The following is a 21,896-nucleotide window of genomic DNA, read 5'->3' as shown; positions in this document are numbered from 1 at the left end:
ATGTGTATGTGTATGTGTATGTGTATGTGTATGTGTATGTGTATGTGTATGTGTATGTGTATGTGTATGTGTATGTGTATGTGTATGTGTATGTGTATGTGTATGTGTATGTGTATGTGTATGTGTATGTGTATGTGTATGTGTATGTGTATGTGTATGTGTATGTGTATGTGTATGTGTATGTGTATGTGTATGTGTATGTGTATGTGTATGTGTATGTGTATGTGTATGTGTATGTGTATGTGTATGTGTATGTGTATGTGTATGTGTATGTGTATGTGTATGTGTATGTGTATGTGTATGTGTATGTGTATGTGTATGTGTATGTGTATGTGTATGTGTATGTGTATGTGTATGTGTATGTGTATGTGTATGTGTATGTGTATGTGTATGTGTATGTGTATGTGTATGTGTATGTGTATGTGTATGTGTATGTGTATGTGTATGTGTATGTGTATGTGTATGTGTATGTGTATGTGTATGTGTATGTGTATGTGTATGTGTATGTGTGTATGTGTTGCATATGAATATCTATTTAATATTAAATAATTGAATATCTGTTAAACAAATGATTTTAACAGTGATCTTGAAATTCCTTCACATAATTGCAGAAGAGGTGGTACTTATGTTATATGTGACACAAGAGTTCGCTATCGAAATGGTTTGTCATTACAATGTATGGGAGTCTCTGCTAACTGAGCCGATGATTGGTTATAAATAGTACTAAAGTGAAGGCGTGTGTCTCGCGTAAGACTTACGTAACGACTGCACGCATTGAGTGCATGATATGCCTCTCTGTGCTCGTGGTCTGTGTCACCGCTTCTGGCATTGCATTGGACAGACAGACTGAGGTAGTGGTACTTCACATCATTACTCAAACAACACATACATAGCACTGACAGTACAGCTCTGACAACTTCTTAACCAGTCGTTCGTCTCCAGTCTGGCTCCACATCCCTTATCCTGACATCAATTTGTGAAACAAGAGTTGTCTCACATTTTTGTTAAAACTCTTCACACTATTTATTAGTGAAACGTGTTTTTCACTGTCGAAAGTCATTATCAGAAGAAATCAATCGCAAGAATGGGATTCAATAAGAATAAGGTATGATATGTGAGACAATCACCAGAATATGGGTTTCAATAGTTGTGTTCAACCATTACAGACACATCTACCCGAAGACTCATTGAATTGTAGTCCAGAGCACAACAATCTGATTGTTGTCGACAATATGATGAGCACCTGGAGTCCCAACAAAACAAATATCAATTCAGGTATTATATTAATATATATATATATATTTTGATTGCCGGCGAAAATCGTTTAATGAGAATATTCTTATGTTCAGAATATTCAATGATTATCTATTGCTTGCTTTTATCATATCATATGTTTTAACGTAATAATACTGTACTGTACTAATCAATACTTGTATGCTTTATATAAACAAATTCAAATTTTTTAATTATCAATTATTTTATTCATAAATAATTATCAAAATTTGTAATATTATGTTTAAACATACGAAATCTTTTTTTATGTAAAGTTAGAGTAAAATTATAATTGTTGTAATTATTTCTTTTATGATATATACTGTATTTATGAACAAAATTATTGACAAAAATCTAACCTCTAAAATCTAAATCAATTCATTATTTTATTTATTTTTATTGTCAACATTTATTTTGATAACAGGAAAAATAATTTTTTATTAGTACATTTAAAATGAAACTATTTATTGATATTTAATAATTTACATTTTATATAAATTATTTGATTATTATTGAATTTAATATTTATAAAATAAATTTTAGTAATTATTTTTATCATTTCAAACTATATTTCTTTTTGCTTATAGTTATTGTCATATCATAGTTATACTAATTAATATATCTATTTATTTTTATTACATACACTACAGTTTATATATATTCTCAGTATATAATTTCTCATTAATTTTATAATTTTAAAAATATTTATATAATCATGGAAAACAAACAATATGTAGTTATATTAGATCAATATATTGTGCACTATTTATAGCATATTTACATGTTATTGCATTATTATACAGTATTTGTGGTAAATTATTGTTTAATATATCTCACAATTAAAATGATTATATTAAACAGTAAATGATTATAATTTACATCTATTAATATGTCTCTTATTTTATAATGATAATGTATTCAGATATTTCCTGTTTATTGCCATTTAAGTTATTAAGTATTAATAAGTTATTTAATGAATGAATTGCTAAATGTGTTACAATATATTTTCTTCATAGTCTTCTTAATTGTGACAATAGTTTAATATATATAGCATTTAAAAAACTATTGCTTAAGTTAGAGATAATATAATTTTTTAAAAGTGTCAGACATAAAAAAATAAAGTTTTTGTCAAATTGAATCCCATTTGCAAACTATTCATATCATAAAATTGATGCGTTGAATGCATTTCTATGTTATAAATACTACAGTATGTATATATAATAATTTTATGTGTTAAATATGATACAGTAGATACACCACTTTAAACTACTCTATAATATGTACAATATTTAGTTAAATATTAAGAAAATGTTAATATATATACTATTTTTAAATACAACTTATGATTTGATGCTTATCTCTGATAGGAATTTCTTTAAATGATGTCTTTCTTAATGTAATAAATTATTTTAAAATATCCTAAAAGAATATAAAGATATTAATAGTAATATATTTAACTAATTGTGAAATACAATTGCATTAGATTTATATTTTATTAATAAAAAGGTTATATTTTGATATCATCACAAATGTCATTATAATATATGAATATATGTTAGACCAGTGTTAAAATAATTATGCAAACATTGGTTAGATTTACATTAATGTAAATCGTTATCAGTCACAGTAATAACTGAATTTTGAGTTTCAAATTACTATATTATTACTTGTATTACAAAATTAGAGTTTCTTTTTTAGTTTTTATAATATTTAAAATATATATTATTTGAAAACTGATTATTAATATTGATTTACTTTGATATACTTCAGTATTTAAAAATTTCAAAAAAGTTAGTAATAGTAATAATGTTAATTACATTTAAGATACATATAACTTGTGTACTAATAAAAATATGATTTATCTATTATTTTAAAATTATAATGTTAATTAAATTTAAAATGTAACAATTTTATGCATAATGTCACTCTATAGCTTATGTGAGAGTTTATAGACAAAAATTAGATAAACTATTATAATCACGTAATCAAAACTATTAAATATACGAAAACACATTAATGATATAATGATATAGCCATACGAGTCAATACCCTTTATTACCAAATTAATGCAATATAATACACAAATATATTACATAATGTGTATTCACTACCTGTCCTATTCCTCGCTATTGATATACAATAACTACTGGTTATATACCGAAATTTTGACACCTATTTCGGTGTTTTAACAGAAATGGAGCCGAAGTCAAGATTTGGAAGAATAGTGACAAATATATTGAAGATAATAGCATTGATAATACTGTTATATTTCTTCATTTGTTCGCTTGACTTCTTGAGTTCCGCATTTCGATTGGTTGGAAGTCGAGCTGTTGGAAGAATAATAGCTGATAGCGAACTACTGAAGAATCCGGTGGTGGGGCTCATGATTGGAGTGTTGGTCACAGTTCTGGTACAGTCATCGTCGACATCGACATCGATTGTCGTAACAATGGTTGGCTCCCATTGTAAGTGATTTTTCACTTATATATGAGGCTTTGGCCTCATTAGTAATGAACGAAAACTTTTAGTAATCAAAGTACGGAACGCCATACCGATTGTGATGGGCGCCAACATCGGCACCTCTGTTACCAATACTATTGTGTCACTCATGCAGGCGACCGATCGAAATGAGTTCCGACTGGCCTTCGCCGCCGCAACCGTTCACGATATGTTCAATTGGCTCACCGTTATTGTCCTTTTACCACTTGAAGTGTCCACTCATTACTTAGAAATTATTACCGATAATCTCATTCAAGCCAATTGGGAAAGAGATACCAATACCAACACTGAGTTCTTGGGCCGACTAACCAAACCGTTTACTAAACTGATTATTGAGGTATTCATTGAATGACAATTACTTCAAACTAATTATAATATATCGCCTAATCTAACTTATTTTAACAAAATTATATCTCAATATACCGTATATATATCATCATATATTTTATTGCAATTTTAATATATTAACAAATAGTCTTCAATTATTTTGCAATTTTCCTCTTTATCAATTATTCAAACTTTACAATCATTTTTATTTTCCAAAAGTAATATATATAAATTTTATAAAAATTGATACTTAAAATAATTTTAAAATATCTAAAATATTACTTATATTATATCGATATATATATATATATATATATATACTGTATATACGTTGTATATATTGTATTTACAGAATATATTATATACTTTATATACTGTATAAAGTATATATCATATATAAATTAATTTAATGTAAAAGTATTAATACTGTAGTGAATATATCTGTAATATAAGTATTAATATTTAGACTAAAAATGCATTGCAATGTATGGCGCAATGTGTATGAAATGGTGAGGACATCATGTCTTCATAACGATTACATTATATTCAAAGCCAAACCATAACATATATTACACGCTTATGTGTATCCGTTTGACTACCCGTACAGACAGTCGCTGTAAAAACTATTGATTTCTTGAGGAAATAAACTTTCAGTTCATATTGAATGAGACAACACGTGAACACTTAATGTTACTAATTCTGTGCCAATACTGACGACATATATAACACAAAATATCATAAAATATTTATTTCAAACACTTTTGCATCACTTTTCATTGCATTTCTCTATTTTCAATCATTTAGAGGCCTCTATTGGGTTCTCTATAATATAATATATAACAATCCCTTATATTTAATATACAATTATATAACAATATTAATAACAGTACTAATGTTATATTACAAATTAATTACTACATAAAGTAAATAATGGTAATTAACATGCGGTTTACATAAAAAGTAATTCATAATAAATTATTCAAAAGTTTTTTGATAATTTTTTAATTTTAGCTTCACTACCAAATATATTATGACTTATTATTTAGTTAACAATAGTAATGAATTGGTTAAATATATTTAATTCTTATAAGTTATAAGTTATAAGTTATTACTATTTTTATTTCATTTCTTAATTATACAGAATATTCTCATCAAAATCTAATAAACTTTTAATATAAATATTTTTTGTTAAATATATTAAAATTAATAAATAATATTCTAGTTTATACAATAAATTGTTTAAAATGAAATGTTAATTTAGGTTTTTATTTCTATTTTAAGTAAATATATATATATATATATATATATACTGTATATATATTAATTTATCTATAAAATATAACTTACATAGTATTAATAGAGCAAGTTTTGCATTACATACTCTATAGTTTAAAAATAATTGATAAAAAGTTATTTATATAATATTAAAAAATAAATGTTAAATATAATATAAAAATTTATTATATTAATGTACAATTAAATTTAAAAATCAATTTAAAAATTAACTTAAGTGAGAAACTATTCATTAAATTGTATTATATTTAAAGCTCGATAAGAAAGTTTTGGCGCAAATCACGAGCGGTCACGAGTCAAGTAATGTCACTCAATCTCTCATTAAAAAAGGTTTGTTTAAATGTCAAACAAGACACTAATTGATCCCATTATCAATTTGAACTAATTTATAATTTTAAATTGTTTATATTTATAAAAAAACATCTAAGATTTATTATCTAATTTATAATAAATATAACAAATTGTAATCTTATATTTGTAGGCAATTCCTTGTTTTATAAATTCAATTTGAGTGATACGATCGCTGGTATTGTATTACTGGCCCTATCGTTGGTCGTGTTATGTGTTTGTCTAGTTTTGATGGTTAAACTGCTTCACTCTATGCTTAAGTAATTATATAGTATATTATAATCTCATTGTTATTTAAAACGAATATTAAAATAGTAGTATAATATAAAACTTGATATAATAAGCATTTTGTGTTAAATCTTAAATACAGTATTAAGAAAGTATAAAACTTTTGTAAGTAGTTTTAAAATAAAGCAAATATTAAATATTTTTAGAGGACAGATAGCAGTCGTCATAAAGAAGACAATGAACAGAGAATACCAGTTCCCATATTCAATACTTGTTGACTATTTGGCAATACTTGTCGGATGTATTCTCACTATTTTAGTCCAAAGTAGTTCAATATTTACATCAGCTCTGACACCATTGGCTGGCATTGGAGTCATATCTCTGGAAAGGATGTATCCCTTGACTTTGGGATCTAATATTGGCACCACTACTACAGGTCGGCATATTTTATACTTTTATTATACTAAAGCATTACTAATTTATTTGTTACAAAGTTTTATAATTGTTAGCATAACTCACATAATCATTTAATTTTGGAAAATCTAACATAAAATGTAATTTCATTGACTGATAGGTCTATTAGCAGCTCTGGCGGCCGATTCAAGTAGTCTGAAAAGTACTCTTCAATTGGCATTTTGTCACTTATTTTTCAACATTTCTGGTATTTTACTTTTCTATCCGATACCATTCATGCGATGGCCAATAGGGTTGGCCCGTATGTTAGGCAACATAACAGCCAAATACCGATGGTTTAGTGTCTTCTACTTAGTGATGATGTTCTTCTTGTTGCCGCTCACTGTGTTTGCTCTGTCAATGACCGGCACGTGGACTCTCATAATCATTGGTGGACCGGTTTTATTGGTCTTCTTTATAGCAATTGTGATAAACTTAATTCAACGTAAGAAACCCAATCTTTTGCCTCTAAAGTTGCAAAACTGGAATTTCTTACCGCTTTGGATGCATTCATTGGAACCAATTGATGAAGTGATTGCCAAATGTGTCGAAAGGTGCTCTTGTCTGGCCTGTTGTGTCGGTTCGCAGTCCAGACACGACGCTCCCGCTCTCGCAGCTCTTAATCAAAACACCAATCAATCACAGCTTCATATTTTGGGTCAGATATCTAACTCTAATAGTAGTACTCAACTCAAACACATCTACGAAAATGATGGTTATATCTTGCACTGGGAGAGTGTCAGACTTAACCAACAATTAAATGATAAAGAAGTTACTAATCTTTGATAGAATTTAATCCACATTTAGATATGATTTGTTAAATTGTAAATATTTTCATATATAAAGTAATTAATTTCATATACTTTATTCATTATATTTAATATTTGATATTTTTTAATTTCAATCAATAATCTCATTATCATTATTTTAATTACAATAATGTTATCATTAATTTTGTCATATAAGTTAAAATAATGTTTGTTTTCACTTTATTAGGTTTTAATAGTTTACATTTAATAATTAATTTTAGTATTATTTTAATAGAATTTTTTATAGGTTTTTTAATTTAATTTAATTCATATTAAAATCATTTAATGTATAACAACACATAATTATTATCTTTACAACACTAAAAATTAACTATTATTTTATATACAACAATATTATCAATTACAATTAAATATATATATAATAATTGTATTGATTATTTTATAATTAATTATTATTATTAAATTAAAAATGTTTATACTGTATATTGTACTGAATATGATAATAGGTGCAAAAACGTTTCCTTGAAGTATAAAAATATTTTTTTTTATATAAAATATGTATTTTTAATTATAAAAGTTTGCAATTTAATATAACTTACTTTTATTTGTTCGTATAATTTAAAATCTGGTAATTTGCTGTTTTTGAGAAATTACTTTTTTTAATTTAATAAAAAAAATCATGTAATGTTTGAGTACATTCCGATAAATTCATTATTTATTTTTTTTGAGATATTGTCTTCCGATTAAATAAAAATAAAACACTTATTAATTATTAAGAATATTTATATTTATTCATTTAATATTAAATTTTATTATCATTATTTACAATATTTAATATATTGTATTGATTTTTAAAAATAAATATACATAATTTATATTAAACCCTAAATTTATACAATTTTATAAATTTTCTTTTTCGTAAACAACATAAAGATTATCATAGCGTTTGTTATCGATAGCCGACCGCATCATTGAATATGGGGTTATATTTTCCAAGTCATCGGCTTTTAAAATAAGAGATAAGAGTTGACCCGAATATCCGGACAGTAATGCGGTTCCCATTTCGTTCATTTGGACGGGTGTTGACATCGATGTCTTATCTGACCTGAGATTCCAGAATATAATTGGAGGCAATTTATAGCCTCTTTTTTCAAACTGTTTTTTGGCCATTTCATAGTTAGTCATCTTTGTATTAGGAAAGGCCTGATTAAACTCCATATCTGTGAACACAATCAAAACTTTAGGTAATTGATTGTTTTTGAGGCGCTGTTCGACCGCTTTGTTTAAAATCAAATTGAATACTGAGTTAAAGTTTGTGGTTCCGCCCCATTGCATGTTATGAAGTGATCTCAACTTTTGAATAAACGATAATTTCTTGTCCACGAAATGAATTTGTGGTTTCTCGGCAAATGTAATACAGAGTGAATTCCACGGTTCAGCCGATAAATACATTACTAGAAGTGTGAGACCAATGGCTGCACTCATTGGTGTGCCATTCATTGATCCGCTGACATCACAAACAGCAATGGCATTATCAAAGAGACCTCCACCTGATTAATGATATAAATTATAGACTTTCTTTAAAAATAACATTAAGTAAAATCAAACCTTTCTTTTTGATGTTTTCGCAAATAGATAGCCATTGTTTCTCAATTACCATTCGCTCTAATTTTTCTTCTTCGGTAATTTCTTGCTTATAAACCTCAAATAAGAACTTATCGCCTCTATTGACGAGTTCGACGGGTTTAAGAACAGCACCGGCAATGGTTTCCTTTGATTTTAAGTATTCTTCAAATCTTTGTTTATCGTATTTAATAAACACAGACTTATTCTTTTGCATACATTTGGAAGCGACTCGACTATAGTCGATGTCTGACCACTGATTTGAAGCCATAAAGACTTCGGGAATCTTTAGATATTTGCGAATCGGAGCACAAACTTCCTTCTGATAAAACTCTGAAATATCTTTCGGTTTGTCTTTCAATTCGAGTTTATTCGTCAGTTGACACAAACGTTTGCCAATCGGTAAACTAATTGAAAGATATTTATCGAAGTGATGGGCATTAGTTGGCGCCCACTTCCCGGCCAATGATATCGATTTGATATCTTTTGCCATTTTCTCCAAATCAATCTTCAATTGATTAGCAAATAAATCAACAATTTTATCATAAAGTTCACGATATTTAACATTAGATTCATATTTCTTTTGTGCAAATATTTTTCGACTCTCTTGTAATGCCTGAGCTCTGTTCGCAACGGTTTGCATAACAACATCGTTCACCGATTCTTTGGTCACATCTTTCATCTCAATGTCCTCTGAATCTGTTTTAGTCTTTTTGATGGCAGCCTTCATCTCTTTCTTTCGTTTTTGTCTTTCTTTTCTGAGACTTCTTAACACCAATCGATCATATGTTGGAAATAAAAACTTCTTTTTTTGTTCAGTTCCTCTTTTGACAGATCGATCACTTGATTTATATCCATCATCTTTGGCCATATACTCGGGAATGTGTCCGTCAAACAGTAAAATCATAAGCAAATGAAGCAAATCTTTCCAATAACCAAATGAAACCAATTCTTTAAGATTAGCCATTAGTGTTGGGAACTGATTGTTGAAAAGCCAAACCAAACACATGTGATATTGTCTGCGAATGCCTTTCCCATTACGACAATCCCTCATATGAGCCATCAGTTTCAAAGTATCCAACGAATGACATTTCCACGACTTCTTCACCAATTTTAATGTCTTGTCTTTTTGTGCGTCTTCTATGATATGGAAGAAGAAGTCAACCCTTGGATCAGCAGAAGTGCCAAAAGTGGGCGCTTTGTTCTCAGTGACAGTCTTTGAGGCCATTTGTGAATCAAGTCTTCAAGTGCTGACAAATGAAGAGAAACCAAAATATAAATAACTTTTTGTATCGTTTAGTAAACGTATAGTTAATATACAGTATTATATAATACAGCAGTTATTACACAATTGTATTGCAATTCTATTATATGCTTATTATTGTTCAATCAATTCAATTGATTGCATCACTCATGAGATTCAATGTAAAAGCAATAACTGTTTTGACATTTATTTAAATCATTTATTAGTATTGTATATAAAAATCAATCTCTAGTTTTGTTTTCAATTAAATATTGAAATACAATATTATAGCAATTGATTCATTAAAATAGACAACAATTCAACAATATATCATATTATAATTTATTTTATATTACAGTAAAATAATGATAAAACAAAATATAAAATTAATAATTTAGTTAATAAATATCATATGATATATTGTTCAATAAAATATATTATTAATATTAATTAACTTTTATGAGATAATATAGATTAAGATATAGATAAATGTATAGATTATTGATACAAATTTTCTAGTTATTTATCTAATTTTATTTAATAATTTAATATAAATTAACTATTTATAATAAATTTAGTAATGATATACAATATTATAAAATAGTATTATTTACATACTTTAATAATACTGTAATAATAATTAATTAATTAATTAATTAGCAAATTATAGTAAAATAAAGTTAGAATTCAATGAAAACAATTGGTCACCAATTGATGTCAACTTTATTATACAAAATGTATAAAAACAATAATTATAATAATTATTATTATTATTGTATTAATAATTATAACGTATTTTATTGATGATGTGTTGTGTCATATGTTGTGTGTATTATTGAAATAATATTATTATAAATGCAATGAATGAGTGACTGATGTGTCACTCAAATGCTTTTCGATATAGAGTTCAATGTTTTGGTACTCAATGTAAACAAATGTCAATAAATATTAATATTTATAATACTTTTGATTGCTTTGGCTATTAGTAGTGATGTACCGATTGCAAAATGCGCAATTGCATTGGTCGGAAATTGCGTGAAATTGCCGCAATTGCAAAAAGCTCGATTGCGAAAATCGCAATTGTAACATAGAACAATTTATAATTTTTTAAAAATTAACAAAATTTAAATGGTAAAGCAATATGAATAAAAACATAAATTAATTATATAAATTTTAATCATTTTATCATAAAATGTTGCCATCTAAAACCATGTTAAAAATAATAATAAATTAGTAAATTATCTTAATCTATAGTAAATCAAATTTTTAACGTTGTCAAAGTTAATTTTTATACATTCCCTCATGCGCGCAATTTCAAGCAATTTCAAGCAATTTTCAGCAATTGCGGCAATCGAAAATTGAATTGCAAAAAATTACCAACACTAGCTATTAGTCTACCATTTGTTTGATTGAATACAATATATAAATACATTCAATGTTTTAGACATTACTTTCACTTTACAACTAATCTCATGTGATATCAAAAACTAAACAATTTGTCATATTTTTAGTCACTTTTCTATAATTGAATATTGAATTAAATTTAGTTTAATTTTTATATTGTTTGATGTATTGAACCAATTTTGGTGATAAACAATGAGTGAGTTGAGTGCGAGTGACCGCAAACTTGTGGACACAATTGAACAATACTATCATCAGTTGGCAGCCGAGGCCAAGAAGAAACACTCGCCGGTCAAAGAGGTAATCATTGGTAATACCAGTTATTAAAGTTAATAATAACTCTGATTGTGTCCAATAGGCGGCCGAATCGGGAATCGTTAAGATCCGCAATGTCTGCAAACGACAACAAAATCTGAAGACCGCTCTTATGAGTGATAGTCCAGAATTAATGGAACCATTCTTCATGGGATGTGATACTAAAGTGTCAAAAGTATGTCTTATTTGTCTCAATGCCATCCAGAAGCTCATCATATTTGAAGCAATCAATCAAGTATTGTCATTAAATCATTTTTATTTTAAACTTTTTATTTTATTAATATTATAAAATTTGATAAATTCAATGTTAGTTATATTTTTAAGCATAAATTATTTTTAAAAATATAATACATAACCAATTATTTGTCGGTAATGTATAGAAGTTTTAAAAACATTTACTTTTAGTAATATTATTACAAGTAATTTAAATTGAAATTTAGTATTATTTAATATTTTATGCAAATTATACATAGATTTAAAACCATATATTAATGTTTAGTTAATTTTATCTCAAAATAAAGTAAAAATGTTTGCAGTGATGAACTAAATTTAGTACTAATAGTCTTGTGATAAAATAATTTGTATATTTTGATGACTGTTAGACTGCGGCTAATAATTTGTTGAACTGTTTATGGAATCTAATGGAAAGCGGTGTCGAAGAGTTAAAACTTTTACAAACCATCACTTTGTTGATCACAACCAACAGTATAGTTAAAGGCGAGAGTTTAGCCAAAGCATTGTCTCTCTGTTTTCGTCTTCACTTTACGAAGAATTCTACCACTAATAACACCGCTTCTGCTACTATTCGTCAATTAGTTTCAGCTATTTTTGAAAGAGTTCAGATCGAAGATAAAACATTACCCGAAGGTATTGAAATAATATATAATTTATAAATTACGGTAATAGTAATAGTGATGTATTGTTTTTAGGGAATAAAAATAATGACATTAAGTTTGACGATATAAAGACCGGAAAATACACTCCAAGTTGTTTAGAGCCATCAGCTTCAGACGCTTTTTACTTTTTTCAGGTATTTTTGGTTTTATAATATATTTTTAATATAATAATTCTAATTAAATCCTTTAAATAAAATAATAATTGTCAAGGATTTGGTACAATTGGTTAATGCGGAACAACCCTTTTGGTTGACCGGATTGACGGAAATGACGCGAACTTTCGGTTTAGAGCTATTAGAGCTCATTTTCTTAACATTTCCGGATGTTTTCTATAAGGTTTTATTAATTGTTTTTATTATCGGTTTATGATTTTTAATAATAATAATAATATATTATTTTATATGAAATAGCATCAAGAGTTTAGTTTCCTATTGAAAGAAAGAGTTTGTCAATTAGTTATCAAATTATTTTCTCCAAACACTAAATTACGGACTCAAACACTGAATTTGCAAACAAATGCATTACAAACTACTGACAAACCCTTTTGGCCCATAACTGTGCGTTTGATGCGAATTGTTTCAGTTTTGATCCAAAAGTTTTATACAATGCTTGTATGTTATTAATGTTATTGTTTAAAAAATAATTAATTAAATATTTTTTAATTTTAAGATAACGGAAAGCGAAATATTTTTGTCACTTTTAGTAAAATCATTAGAGTCTGACAAACCTATTTGGCAACGTATGACATAACTTTTAATTTTAAATAATATGTATTATTATTTATTAAATTGTTTAATATTTAATTATTAGGTTCAATGGCTTTGGAAGCATTTTACCGTATGATTCAACCGAATTTGATAAGGTTTTAAATTATAATTTGATTAAAATTTATTTGTAAATTAAATGTACAGTATATACAGTAAAATATAATCAAATTTATTTTTAAACAGTTGTTTATGTCGCTTCTATGACATGAAAGTATGTAAATTTTATAGTTATATTTTATTATATATAATATTAATAATTAATAGAAATGATATAAACAATATACTATATATATATTTTTTAATAGCCTCACAGCTCAAAAATATTTCGTGATATTGTAAACGCTTTGTGTATATATATAAAGTCTCAGTTCCTGTTTGTTGATTCGTCTACCACTCAAAGTCTAATCGCTTCAATTGTTAACAATAACAACACTTCAAATCCCAGTGTCGTTACATCCAATTCTTCGATAACTTCTTCCTTAAATCCCATTTCAAACACAAATAATTCAAATCCAGCTTTTCTTTTGAGGGGTGTTTATATACCACTTCTTTTCAATACAAATAAACTAAAATATAAGCCATACTTTATTGAACAATTGGACAAATTAGAGGCTCCCACTGCACCTGAAGGACATGGATTATCTTCAGCATTTGCATGTGTTTTGGAAATAGTTGACAATATAACTAATGTTATTGAATCAGATGTAAAAAATAAAGTTAATAACATTAATGAACACATGGATGTTGTCGACACTCTCAATGATGACATACGACTTCTTCATGAAAATCTTTTGAGCGCTTCGTTAGTTTTAAACACAATTTATTTTTTTAGATAATTAATTACAATTATTTGTTTTTAGTTGTTGTGGTATTTTGGGTGCATTTTCATTGCTATTGGATGCCTCTACCGATGAAGCAATAACTGAATTAATTTTAAGCAAAATGAAAAAATTAGGTATTTTTATATTATATCAATAGTTAAAATTTATTAATTGTTTACAAAAAATGTATTTATATTAAAAGCTGGTCTCTACGGGATATACGAATTAGATGAGGCCAGAGATGCAACCCTTACATCAATTTGCAAGTCATCTCTTCCTCCAAATTATAGTTTATCTGTTCTTAATTTAAATCAAAAAAGTGATAATAATTCAAAGTTAACTAATCGTAAAACAAGTTTAGATAAAAGCGATTCAATAAATATAACAAATTTAATTTCTCAACAAAATTCACAAAATACATCTGGAAATCCATATATGGGTACAAATGAGTCGAGTGAGACTCGACAACAGGTGATTGCTGTGGGAACTCCTTTACCGACACAATCGCTTACTCAGAATACCCAACCGGGACCTGTTCTGGTCAGTCATTTATAAATTATATAAAATCCAAATTAAATTTTTATTTTAATTAAAAATATAGCTAACATCGAAAAATCTTCAGTGTATGAATGGTAATATTAAATCTGATTTATAGTAAAATTTAAATGATTATCTTTAACTTATTGTTAAACAGCAATATTGACAGTGGCCAACATTCAGGGATCCGTCTTAAATGAAAACTCGTGGCATATTATTTTGACAACTTTACAACATTTAGTGTGGATATTGGGACTTAAACCAACTAATGGTGGTTCACTTAAAATTGGCAGACCTGGTACTGAAGCGGGTGTTTCGACAAACACATTGATAACAACTGCTGCGATGTCAGATCTACCAATGCTTTCAACAATGTTATCCCGACTCTTTGAGTCTTCACAGTAAGTATTTGAATGCAATCTATGGTCTTATTATTGTGCCTTTCATTTCAATTCTTAAATCATTAATAAATGTTATTGTCTTTAACCCAATCCTATTCCTACTGCCTCTACTCAGCTATGCTTCTGTAGGCGATCTGTTGTCTCAGGTTTTTCATAGTTCCCAGTAAGTGCTTAACGCTTTATACCGGTCATAGGTTTCACAAAACCATTTACATAATAACATTTGCTAATATATCATATAAACTATATTTTAAAGTGTTTATTACATAAAAAGTTTCTTATCATACGTTTATTGTTTCAAAAAAGATACTTAAAAACTGAGTCATTGATGCATTTGGTGAACGCTTTGGTGAAATTATCGCAAGAATCGATGGATATTGCATATAACAATAGGGAACCATCACTAGTAATAATTGATTTATTATAACATTTCAATAAATTATTACTAATTTATGTATCACATACTGTAGTTTGCAGTCGCAAAGCTTATGGAGACAGCTATTGTTAATCTCAACAGAATTGATGTTATTTGGAAACAAATGACTTCTCATTTCTTGGAAGGTTTTAATATATTTTTGATAAATAATATTTAATTTTAATTAAATTTTTTCAATAGTGTGCGCTCACCCACACATTAAAATGAGGGAATGGGGTGTTGAAGCGTTATGTAATTTAGGTAATAAATTGTGTAAAATAATAGAATTATTAAATTAATTGAATGAATAATATTTATAGTAAAGTCAGCTCTTTCTCAAACACAATCGGAGACTAATTATAAACCAGAGTTTGAAATTTCTGAGACAACAATAACTAATTTAACTAACAATTCGGGTCCGACTGTCAAACAATTTATGTTTTTGGCTCCACTTCAGGAACTCTCTGATATCAATCATTCAGATATACGACAAAAACAATTGGATTGTGTGCTTCAGATTTTACAATCAAATGGAGACATATTAACATACGGTTGGACTCAAATCTTTGAAATAGTTGGCGCAATAAATGAAACTCAAACAGAAAATCTTATTAGACTATCCTTTCAATGTCTTCAGTTAATAATAGCAGACTTTTTAGCTTTGATTCCAACTAATTGTTTGGTATTATGTGTGGACACGACCGCCAAATTTGGTTCTCAAAGTCAAGAACTAAATACATCATTAACAGCAATTGGTTTACTCTGGAATATTGCAGACTTTTTACATACCAATCAAAACAAAATTAAGTCACTTATTGAACAAAATGTTAATCAAAATGAGTCCGAAAAATGTGATAAAAATAATTTAAATCTTTTTGATGTCTTATGGATGGCATTATTTATGCGATTGGGGTAAGAAATTAGTATATTTTGCTTAATTGTTAATATTTTTAATTACTAATAATTTCTGATTACTTAATTAGTGATCTCTGTACTGATTCTCGAGCTTCAGTACGTAAAAGTTCAGCTCAAACACTGTTTGCAACGCTTTCAACGCATGGATCCACTTTAGAGGCTAAAACATGGAAATCCGTTATGTGGGATGTCTTGTTCACACTTTTAGATCGAGTTAAACAACTATCTGTTTTGGCATCGAGTGATAAAATTACTGACAGTAAAACTATGGGAAGTGCCAGTTCTACTATTATTATGCATCATTCAAGAAATACAGCACAAAAACAATGGTATATTTTTTTAATTAAAAATATTTTATATAATAATAAACGTTTATATTATAAAACAGGTCTGAAACTCAAGTATTAGTTTTATCGGGTGTTTCAAGGATTTTAAGCTTAAAAATAGATTTATTGGTTAATACCGATGATTTCTACAAGACTTGGATACTATTATTAGAGTTTATAGAGTCATCAGCTCTTAATAAGAATAGTGAGGTTTCTCTTTCAGCGCTTAAATGTTTTCAAGAAATATTATGTTTGACTAAAAGCGCTAATAATAGTAAAGAATCCAATTGTTCGCAAACTTTATGGGACTCCGCCTGGAATTCATGGTATGATTTCTTATAATAAAAAGTTAATAATTTTAATATAAATTAGTTATATATTTGTTTATTTTTATTACCTGTAGGTATAATATTGGATACACAACAACACAAATGTCAAATGATTCATCAGATGCTATAAATAAAAACATTGACATGTCTTTAGTTTATGTGCCATCGCAAGCATTCTTGACATCACTCATCCAATTATTTCCTTATTTGTTTATTTACATAAAACACAAATTTACTGAAAGGTAACAAATATACTGTTATATATACCCACACATTATGACAAAATAAAGATACAATGTTTGCGGTTTTGCACCTCAACAATGGTATTGCTAAATATTATCAAATTATGCTAAGATATAGAGAAACTCCTCATAAATTTACCATAAAATTTTCATAAAATTATAATTGATAGATTTGCAGTAATATAATAATATCTGAAAATTTTCAATAAAAAACAAATGTGACCATCAGTTTAGAACTTTAGTTAACAGCATTGGTCTCACTATTAATTAAATATTAATTTATTCAAATCAAATGTCTAACCCAATGGAGTTCACTTGAGTGCTCAACTGATGGACACATGTTTGTCATTGTTAAGCATTATATTTAATGTAAGTTTTCATAATTTTTTATAATACTCCAAAACTACGAATTATAATTTTATGAAAATTTTATGGTAATTTTAGGAGAGTTTCTCTATATTTAAGCCAAATTTGATAATATTTAGTAATACTATTGTTGAGATATAAACCCTCAAACATATCAACTTGATTTTGTCACCATCTAAATAGAGTATATATATATATATTGATATTTTGCACAAAAAATAAATGAAATATCAATTTTTCAGTGATTTTCACAAATTGTCTCATGTTTTACAAAACTCATTATCGGTGCCATTGGTGAACACCGACGCGAGTTTGCCGTATATGTTATCACTTTCGATGTCAGAATCGTTAACTCCATTACAAGAGAATATTTTATTCGTTTTGGAAACTCTTCAAAAAGAGATATTAGTCGACTCTGATCTCAATTCACTTTTGCCGTCCATTTTTAATCAATATTTAGCCCTTTCATGTTATGCAGTTAACATAAGTAATCTTATTTTCATGAAATTATATAAATTTCAATTTTTTAAAACAAAAATTTCATTATTTTTATAGCTCCGCCTCAACTGCCGGTGTTTGTCAAAACACAAATTTCTCCGCAATTAATAACTGTAACAAAATAACAATTTATTGTTTGAAAAATGAATTAAAATTTTATTTATTTATTTATAATTAGAGTGAACTGTCAACTCTTAATTCAAATACTTATACAGCATTTGGAGAAAGAGCTCTGAAAAATGCATTATCTCTTTACCAGAAGACTGCTAACGAAGAAATTGTTATTAAGTCCCATATTCTTCATTCAATTATAAAGGTTTTATATATATATATATATTAATTATTAGATTATTTTATAATTTTTAAAATTATTTTAAACAGACGTTAAAGATATCATTGTGTCTGAAATATTCTTGTCATTCGCCAACAACTTGGAAATTGTCTGTAAATACATTATTAACTGTATTACAAATAGGATTACCAGTTGCTCGGGCTAATGGTACTATATATGAGTCTGTAGTAAATTAGCGGTAATAATGATTTTAATTTCTAAACATATAGTATCAGATTTTATTGGTATTTGGGCTGATTTAGCCCTTTGTTTTGATGGCTTCCTATTTCCAGTATCGAGACCGCCATCAACTCAGACTCTGGAAGAGCAACAGTTTGATGAATCACTTGACGTTAAAATAGTTGAATTAATTCGTGACACAATTATGCCATTTGCCTCTCAAATACCAAAAGAGTTTGTTTTACAAATTGTTTCACTTCTCAATAAAGGGTCGATTCACTCGGCAACCAATAGTTCACCCGTTGGTCAGTATTTTAATTTTTATAATGATTTTTATTGAAATAATTTCAATATTTTTTATTTGATATAATTATTCGAAAGATACAGAATCGTCACGAAAATTACGCGAAGAGTTTGCGAGGACTTGTTTTGAGACATTACTGCAGTTTTCATTTTTGGCTCAGAAGGACAATCCGGGACTTTTCATGAAGACGTCAGCAAATGAATTAACTCCGGATCACAACATAGGAATTGTCAATAAACTAGCCGTCACTTCAATACTTCAACGATTTAATGATGTGGTTATTAAATATGTAGAGGATGAACGACTTTGTCCCTGTCCTCTACCCCGGTATGCTATTATTATTATCAATCGTTATAACTGTTCAAGTATTTGATTATTTTATATTTAGTCATCGAATGGCGGAAATATCATTTGTTTTGAAAGCATTGGCCACTTTAATCGTGTCATTAAAGAAAGCACCGGTAGATAGTGTGGAACCACATGTTTGGGATCTATTGATTCGATTATACCCTCACATAGTTGACTGTACGACATCTAACTCAGTACAAGTTAATCGATCGCTTCGGGAAGTATTACATCAATATTCAGACCTATTATCACCACCGCATCCTATTCCCCAAAAGTCATTAAACAATGGATGTTAAGTCCCCAATATTATCTGAAATCTCATTTTGATGTAACTATCAATTGCATCAATTTTATAATAAATTATATTATTATTATTATTTAATTAATTTATATGTAAATATTTTAATTATAAAAATTTTATATGTATATTTTCAAAGCAAATTATTTTATAAAAGTTGACTTATTTTTATTACCGTAAATATTATGAAAGTGATATCTAATATACAGTACGTATATGTATGTAAATATACAATAATTATTTAAATAATGAATAATAAACTATTTACGATAATAAATTGTTTTATAATTTGTAATAATTTATATCATATAGTGTTATGCAATACTTACTCAAGACTTCCTAATAATAATAGACGAAATATATATTACCGGAACAGTAATTGCAATTATTGTCAATTGACTAAATTAAATACAAATGTAAATTCATAATAATATTTTGTAATTTACATATTAATAAATAAATCAAAGATATTAATAATATTGTTAAAATTAATATTTATTTTCTGTTAAAAATAATAAAAACAAAACTAAAATCAATATATTAGTTAATTTCATAAAGAAAACACAAAATTGTTATTTTTTAAATACGCTTATAAATATTTTGCAAAATGTATACAATATATTTTAGCTTGTTAAAAATTTGACCTCATTTACATAATAATGACTAGTGATATACATATAAATTTAATATTTACAATTAGTTTATGTTAAATGACAATAAATATAAAAGTTACAAAAAATTTCGGTAAATTTATAGTAAAAAATTAGATTAAATTATAATCTAAATAAAATTTAATTATGTGTATATAAGTTTTTATAATTTGTATTTACAAAATGTATATAAATCGACAAAAACATTCATGACAATTAAACTTTATATCAAATAATTATATAAATAAAAAAATTGCAAAAAAGCACAATAAACAACTAATAAAAAAAGATTTTCAATAATAAATATTGTTATATAAAATTTGTAATAATTTATGTTATATTATTAGTAGTTATCTATAAAAGTATAAAACTTGTGCACCCGATCCTCTATAGTCAGAGAATTTTTTATTTTCACATATTTTTTAGTTTAAGTTGAATATAAATCTATAAATGACTACATTTTTAAATACTATACAATAATTGTATATAACATCAATTGCAACAAATGTTACAAATTAATTATGTTGTATATTATGGCATTTGTTAAGTTAATTAGTTTATATAATAATATCTTACAATTTGTTAAAAAGTGTTTCGCTTCATAAGTGGTTCATAATAACTGTAGAGATTCTCAACATATATATTAATAATTATTTTTTTATTATTAAATTATTAATTTATATAATCTTTGAAATATGAAAACAATTAGGAATGTAATAATTGGTTAGCATTTGCACCAATCGATACTTTTCTGGTGTTAGGAGTGTTGGGTCGACTCGAAGAACTCGAAGAATTGTGAAAATTGTTGGTTTCGTGAAAGTGAAACATTGAATTCACGTGAGTATTATTATTAGGAAGTGGTTGACCTATATTTGGGAAACCATTTCTCAGGTTTGGATTGGGACTATTGAAATGATGGATCTGCTGGTGTTGGGAGTGATTAGTTGAATGAGACTGATGACTCAATGGTGGTGTCGGTATAGGAACTGGTGTTGACAGGGGATGGTATGAGTGGAAGTGATTGTTTGCTTGCGTTGTATTATTTGTGCGATTAGTTATGTAATTATTCAGATGTTGAGGACCCGAATGGACACTATGGCCACTGTTATGACTGCTATTAGTTGAGTGTAGAGTCATAGTCCTGCTGTGGACGGCCTGCCACGATCGCAATCGGGTGTGTAGTTCATGAAATGATGGTCTCTTGTTAGGGATCTCATGCCAGCATTCAATCATTAATGAATAGATATGCGGCGGACAGTCTTCAGGACAGGCAAGTAGTTGTCGCGATCGTATCATATCAATGACATCAGTGTTTGTAAAGCCATAATAAGGTTGTAATCCGTAACTAAATATCTCCCAAAGGACGACACCAAAAGACCAAACGTCACTCTCAGTCGTGAATTTTCCGTATAAACAGCTCTCGGGAGGCATCCATCTAATAATTAATTCATTTATTAAAACATTACAGTATTGTCTTATATGTTTGTCAATCAGTACATA

The 21,896-nt window shown here is 27.3% G+C and overlaps 4 protein-coding genes across 7 annotated transcripts in view; 2 read left to right on the top strand and 2 right to left on the bottom strand.

Moving 5' to 3' along the window:
* Positions 1-680: 680 nt before the first annotated feature.
* On the top strand, positions 681-7,206 carry LOC128960295 (sodium-dependent phosphate transport protein 2B-like). Its single transcript, XM_054306367.1, has 8 exons — positions 681-1,105; positions 1,167-1,275; positions 3,465-3,737; positions 3,801-4,108; positions 5,646-5,721; positions 5,873-5,999; positions 6,174-6,403; positions 6,542-7,206. Exons 1-8 carry the CDS (start codon positions 1,085-1,087, stop codon positions 7,204-7,206), a joined length of 1,809 nt encoding a protein of 602 aa, XP_054162342.1. The 5' UTR covers positions 681-1,084.
* An 870-nt stretch (positions 7,207-8,076) lies between these two features.
* Positions 8,077-10,740, bottom strand: LOC128959988 (uncharacterized). The gene is made up of 3 exons (XM_054306041.1): positions 10,675-10,740; positions 8,799-10,063; positions 8,077-8,740 (listed from the first exon to the last, which is right to left on the bottom strand). Exons 2-3 carry the CDS (start codon positions 10,039-10,041, stop codon positions 8,091-8,093), a joined length of 1,893 nt encoding a protein of 630 aa, XP_054162016.1. The 5' UTR covers positions 10,042-10,063; positions 10,675-10,740; the 3' UTR covers positions 8,077-8,090.
* Positions 10,741-11,486: 746 nt separating this feature from the next.
* LOC128959979 (protein MON2 homolog) lies at positions 11,487-19,806 on the top strand. Of its 3 annotated transcripts, none has more exons than XM_054306027.1 (29): positions 11,487-11,757; positions 11,816-12,007; positions 12,375-12,639; positions 12,702-12,802; positions 12,879-13,004; positions 13,079-13,279; positions 13,338-13,407; positions 13,479-13,530; positions 13,619-13,646; positions 13,741-14,237; positions 14,296-14,390; positions 14,459-14,796; positions 14,858-14,888; positions 14,951-15,194; positions 15,310-15,357; positions 15,501-15,600; positions 15,665-15,755; positions 15,811-15,870; positions 15,930-16,521; positions 16,593-16,853; positions 16,913-17,176; positions 17,254-17,421; positions 18,030-18,274; positions 18,343-18,398; positions 18,464-18,601; positions 18,667-18,784; positions 18,847-19,101; positions 19,184-19,427; positions 19,489-19,806. In XM_054306027.1, exons 1-29 carry the CDS (start codon positions 11,653-11,655, stop codon positions 19,742-19,744), a joined length of 5,241 nt encoding a protein of 1,746 aa, XP_054162002.1. In that variant the 5' UTR covers positions 11,487-11,652; the 3' UTR covers positions 19,745-19,806. The 3 variants fall into 3 exon arrangements, with proteins under 3 accessions (XP_054162002.1, XP_054162001.1, XP_054162003.1); XM_054306026.1 differs by having other exon boundaries at positions 19,178-19,427; positions 19,489-19,805; XM_054306028.1 differs by lacking the exon at positions 15,310-15,357 and having other exon boundaries at positions 19,178-19,427; positions 19,489-19,805.
* Positions 19,807-21,054: 1,248 nt separating this feature from the next.
* LOC128959982 (inactive tyrosine-protein kinase transmembrane receptor ROR1-like) overlaps positions 21,055-21,896 on the bottom strand; it is a 32,579-nt gene continuing 31,737 nt past the window's right edge. The window contains exon 6 of one of the 2 annotated variants that reach the window (XM_054306033.1): positions 21,055-21,831. In XM_054306033.1, the coding sequence (XP_054162008.1) occupies positions 21,102-21,831 (730 nt within the window). In that variant the 3' untranslated portion in view covers positions 21,055-21,101. The remainder of the gene's footprint in view (positions 21,832-21,896) is intronic. The other variant, XM_054306032.1, reaches the window with a different exon arrangement.

This window comes from Oppia nitens, unplaced genomic scaffold (genome assembly GCF_028296485.1).
Source record: "Oppia nitens isolate AA-2021 unplaced genomic scaffold, nextdenovo-longstitch-racon4-pilon3 scaffold4_pilon_pilon_pilon, whole genome shotgun sequence".
Taxonomy (NCBI): domain Eukaryota; kingdom Metazoa; phylum Arthropoda; class Arachnida; order Sarcoptiformes; family Oppiidae; genus Oppia; species Oppia nitens.
Note: the sequence above shows the minus strand (reverse complement) of the source record. Positions and strands in the feature narration are given on the sequence as shown.

Coding starts and splice junctions, on each gene's coding strand:
- LOC128960295 (XM_054306367.1), top strand. CDS start 1,085: ATGGGATTCAATAAGAATAAG. Junction 5,722..5,872: donor TCAATCTCTCATTAAAAAAG/GTTTGTTTAAAT, acceptor TTATATTTGTAG/GCAATTCCTTGTTTTATAAA. Junction 6,404..6,541: donor TATTGGCACCACTACTACAG/GTCGGCATATTT, acceptor ATTGACTGATAG/GTCTATTAGCAGCTCTGGCG.
- LOC128959988 (XM_054306041.1), bottom strand. CDS start 10,041: ATGGCCTCAAAGACTGTCACTGAGAACAAAGCGCCCACTTTTGGCACT. Junction 8,741..8,798: donor CGAAAACATCAAAAAGAAAG/GTTTGATTTTAC, acceptor ATCATTAATCAG/GTGGAGGTCTCTTTGATAAT.
- LOC128959979 (XM_054306026.1), top strand. CDS start 11,653: ATGAGTGAGTTGAGTGCGAGTGACCGCAAACTTGTGGACACAATTGAA. Junction 13,647..13,740: donor GTCGCTTCTATGACATGAAA/GTATGTAAATTT, acceptor ATTTTTTAATAG/CCTCACAGCTCAAAAATATT. Junction 15,195..15,309: donor CGACTCTTTGAGTCTTCACA/GTAAGTATTTGA, acceptor GCCTCTACTCAG/CTATGCTTCTGTAGGCGATC.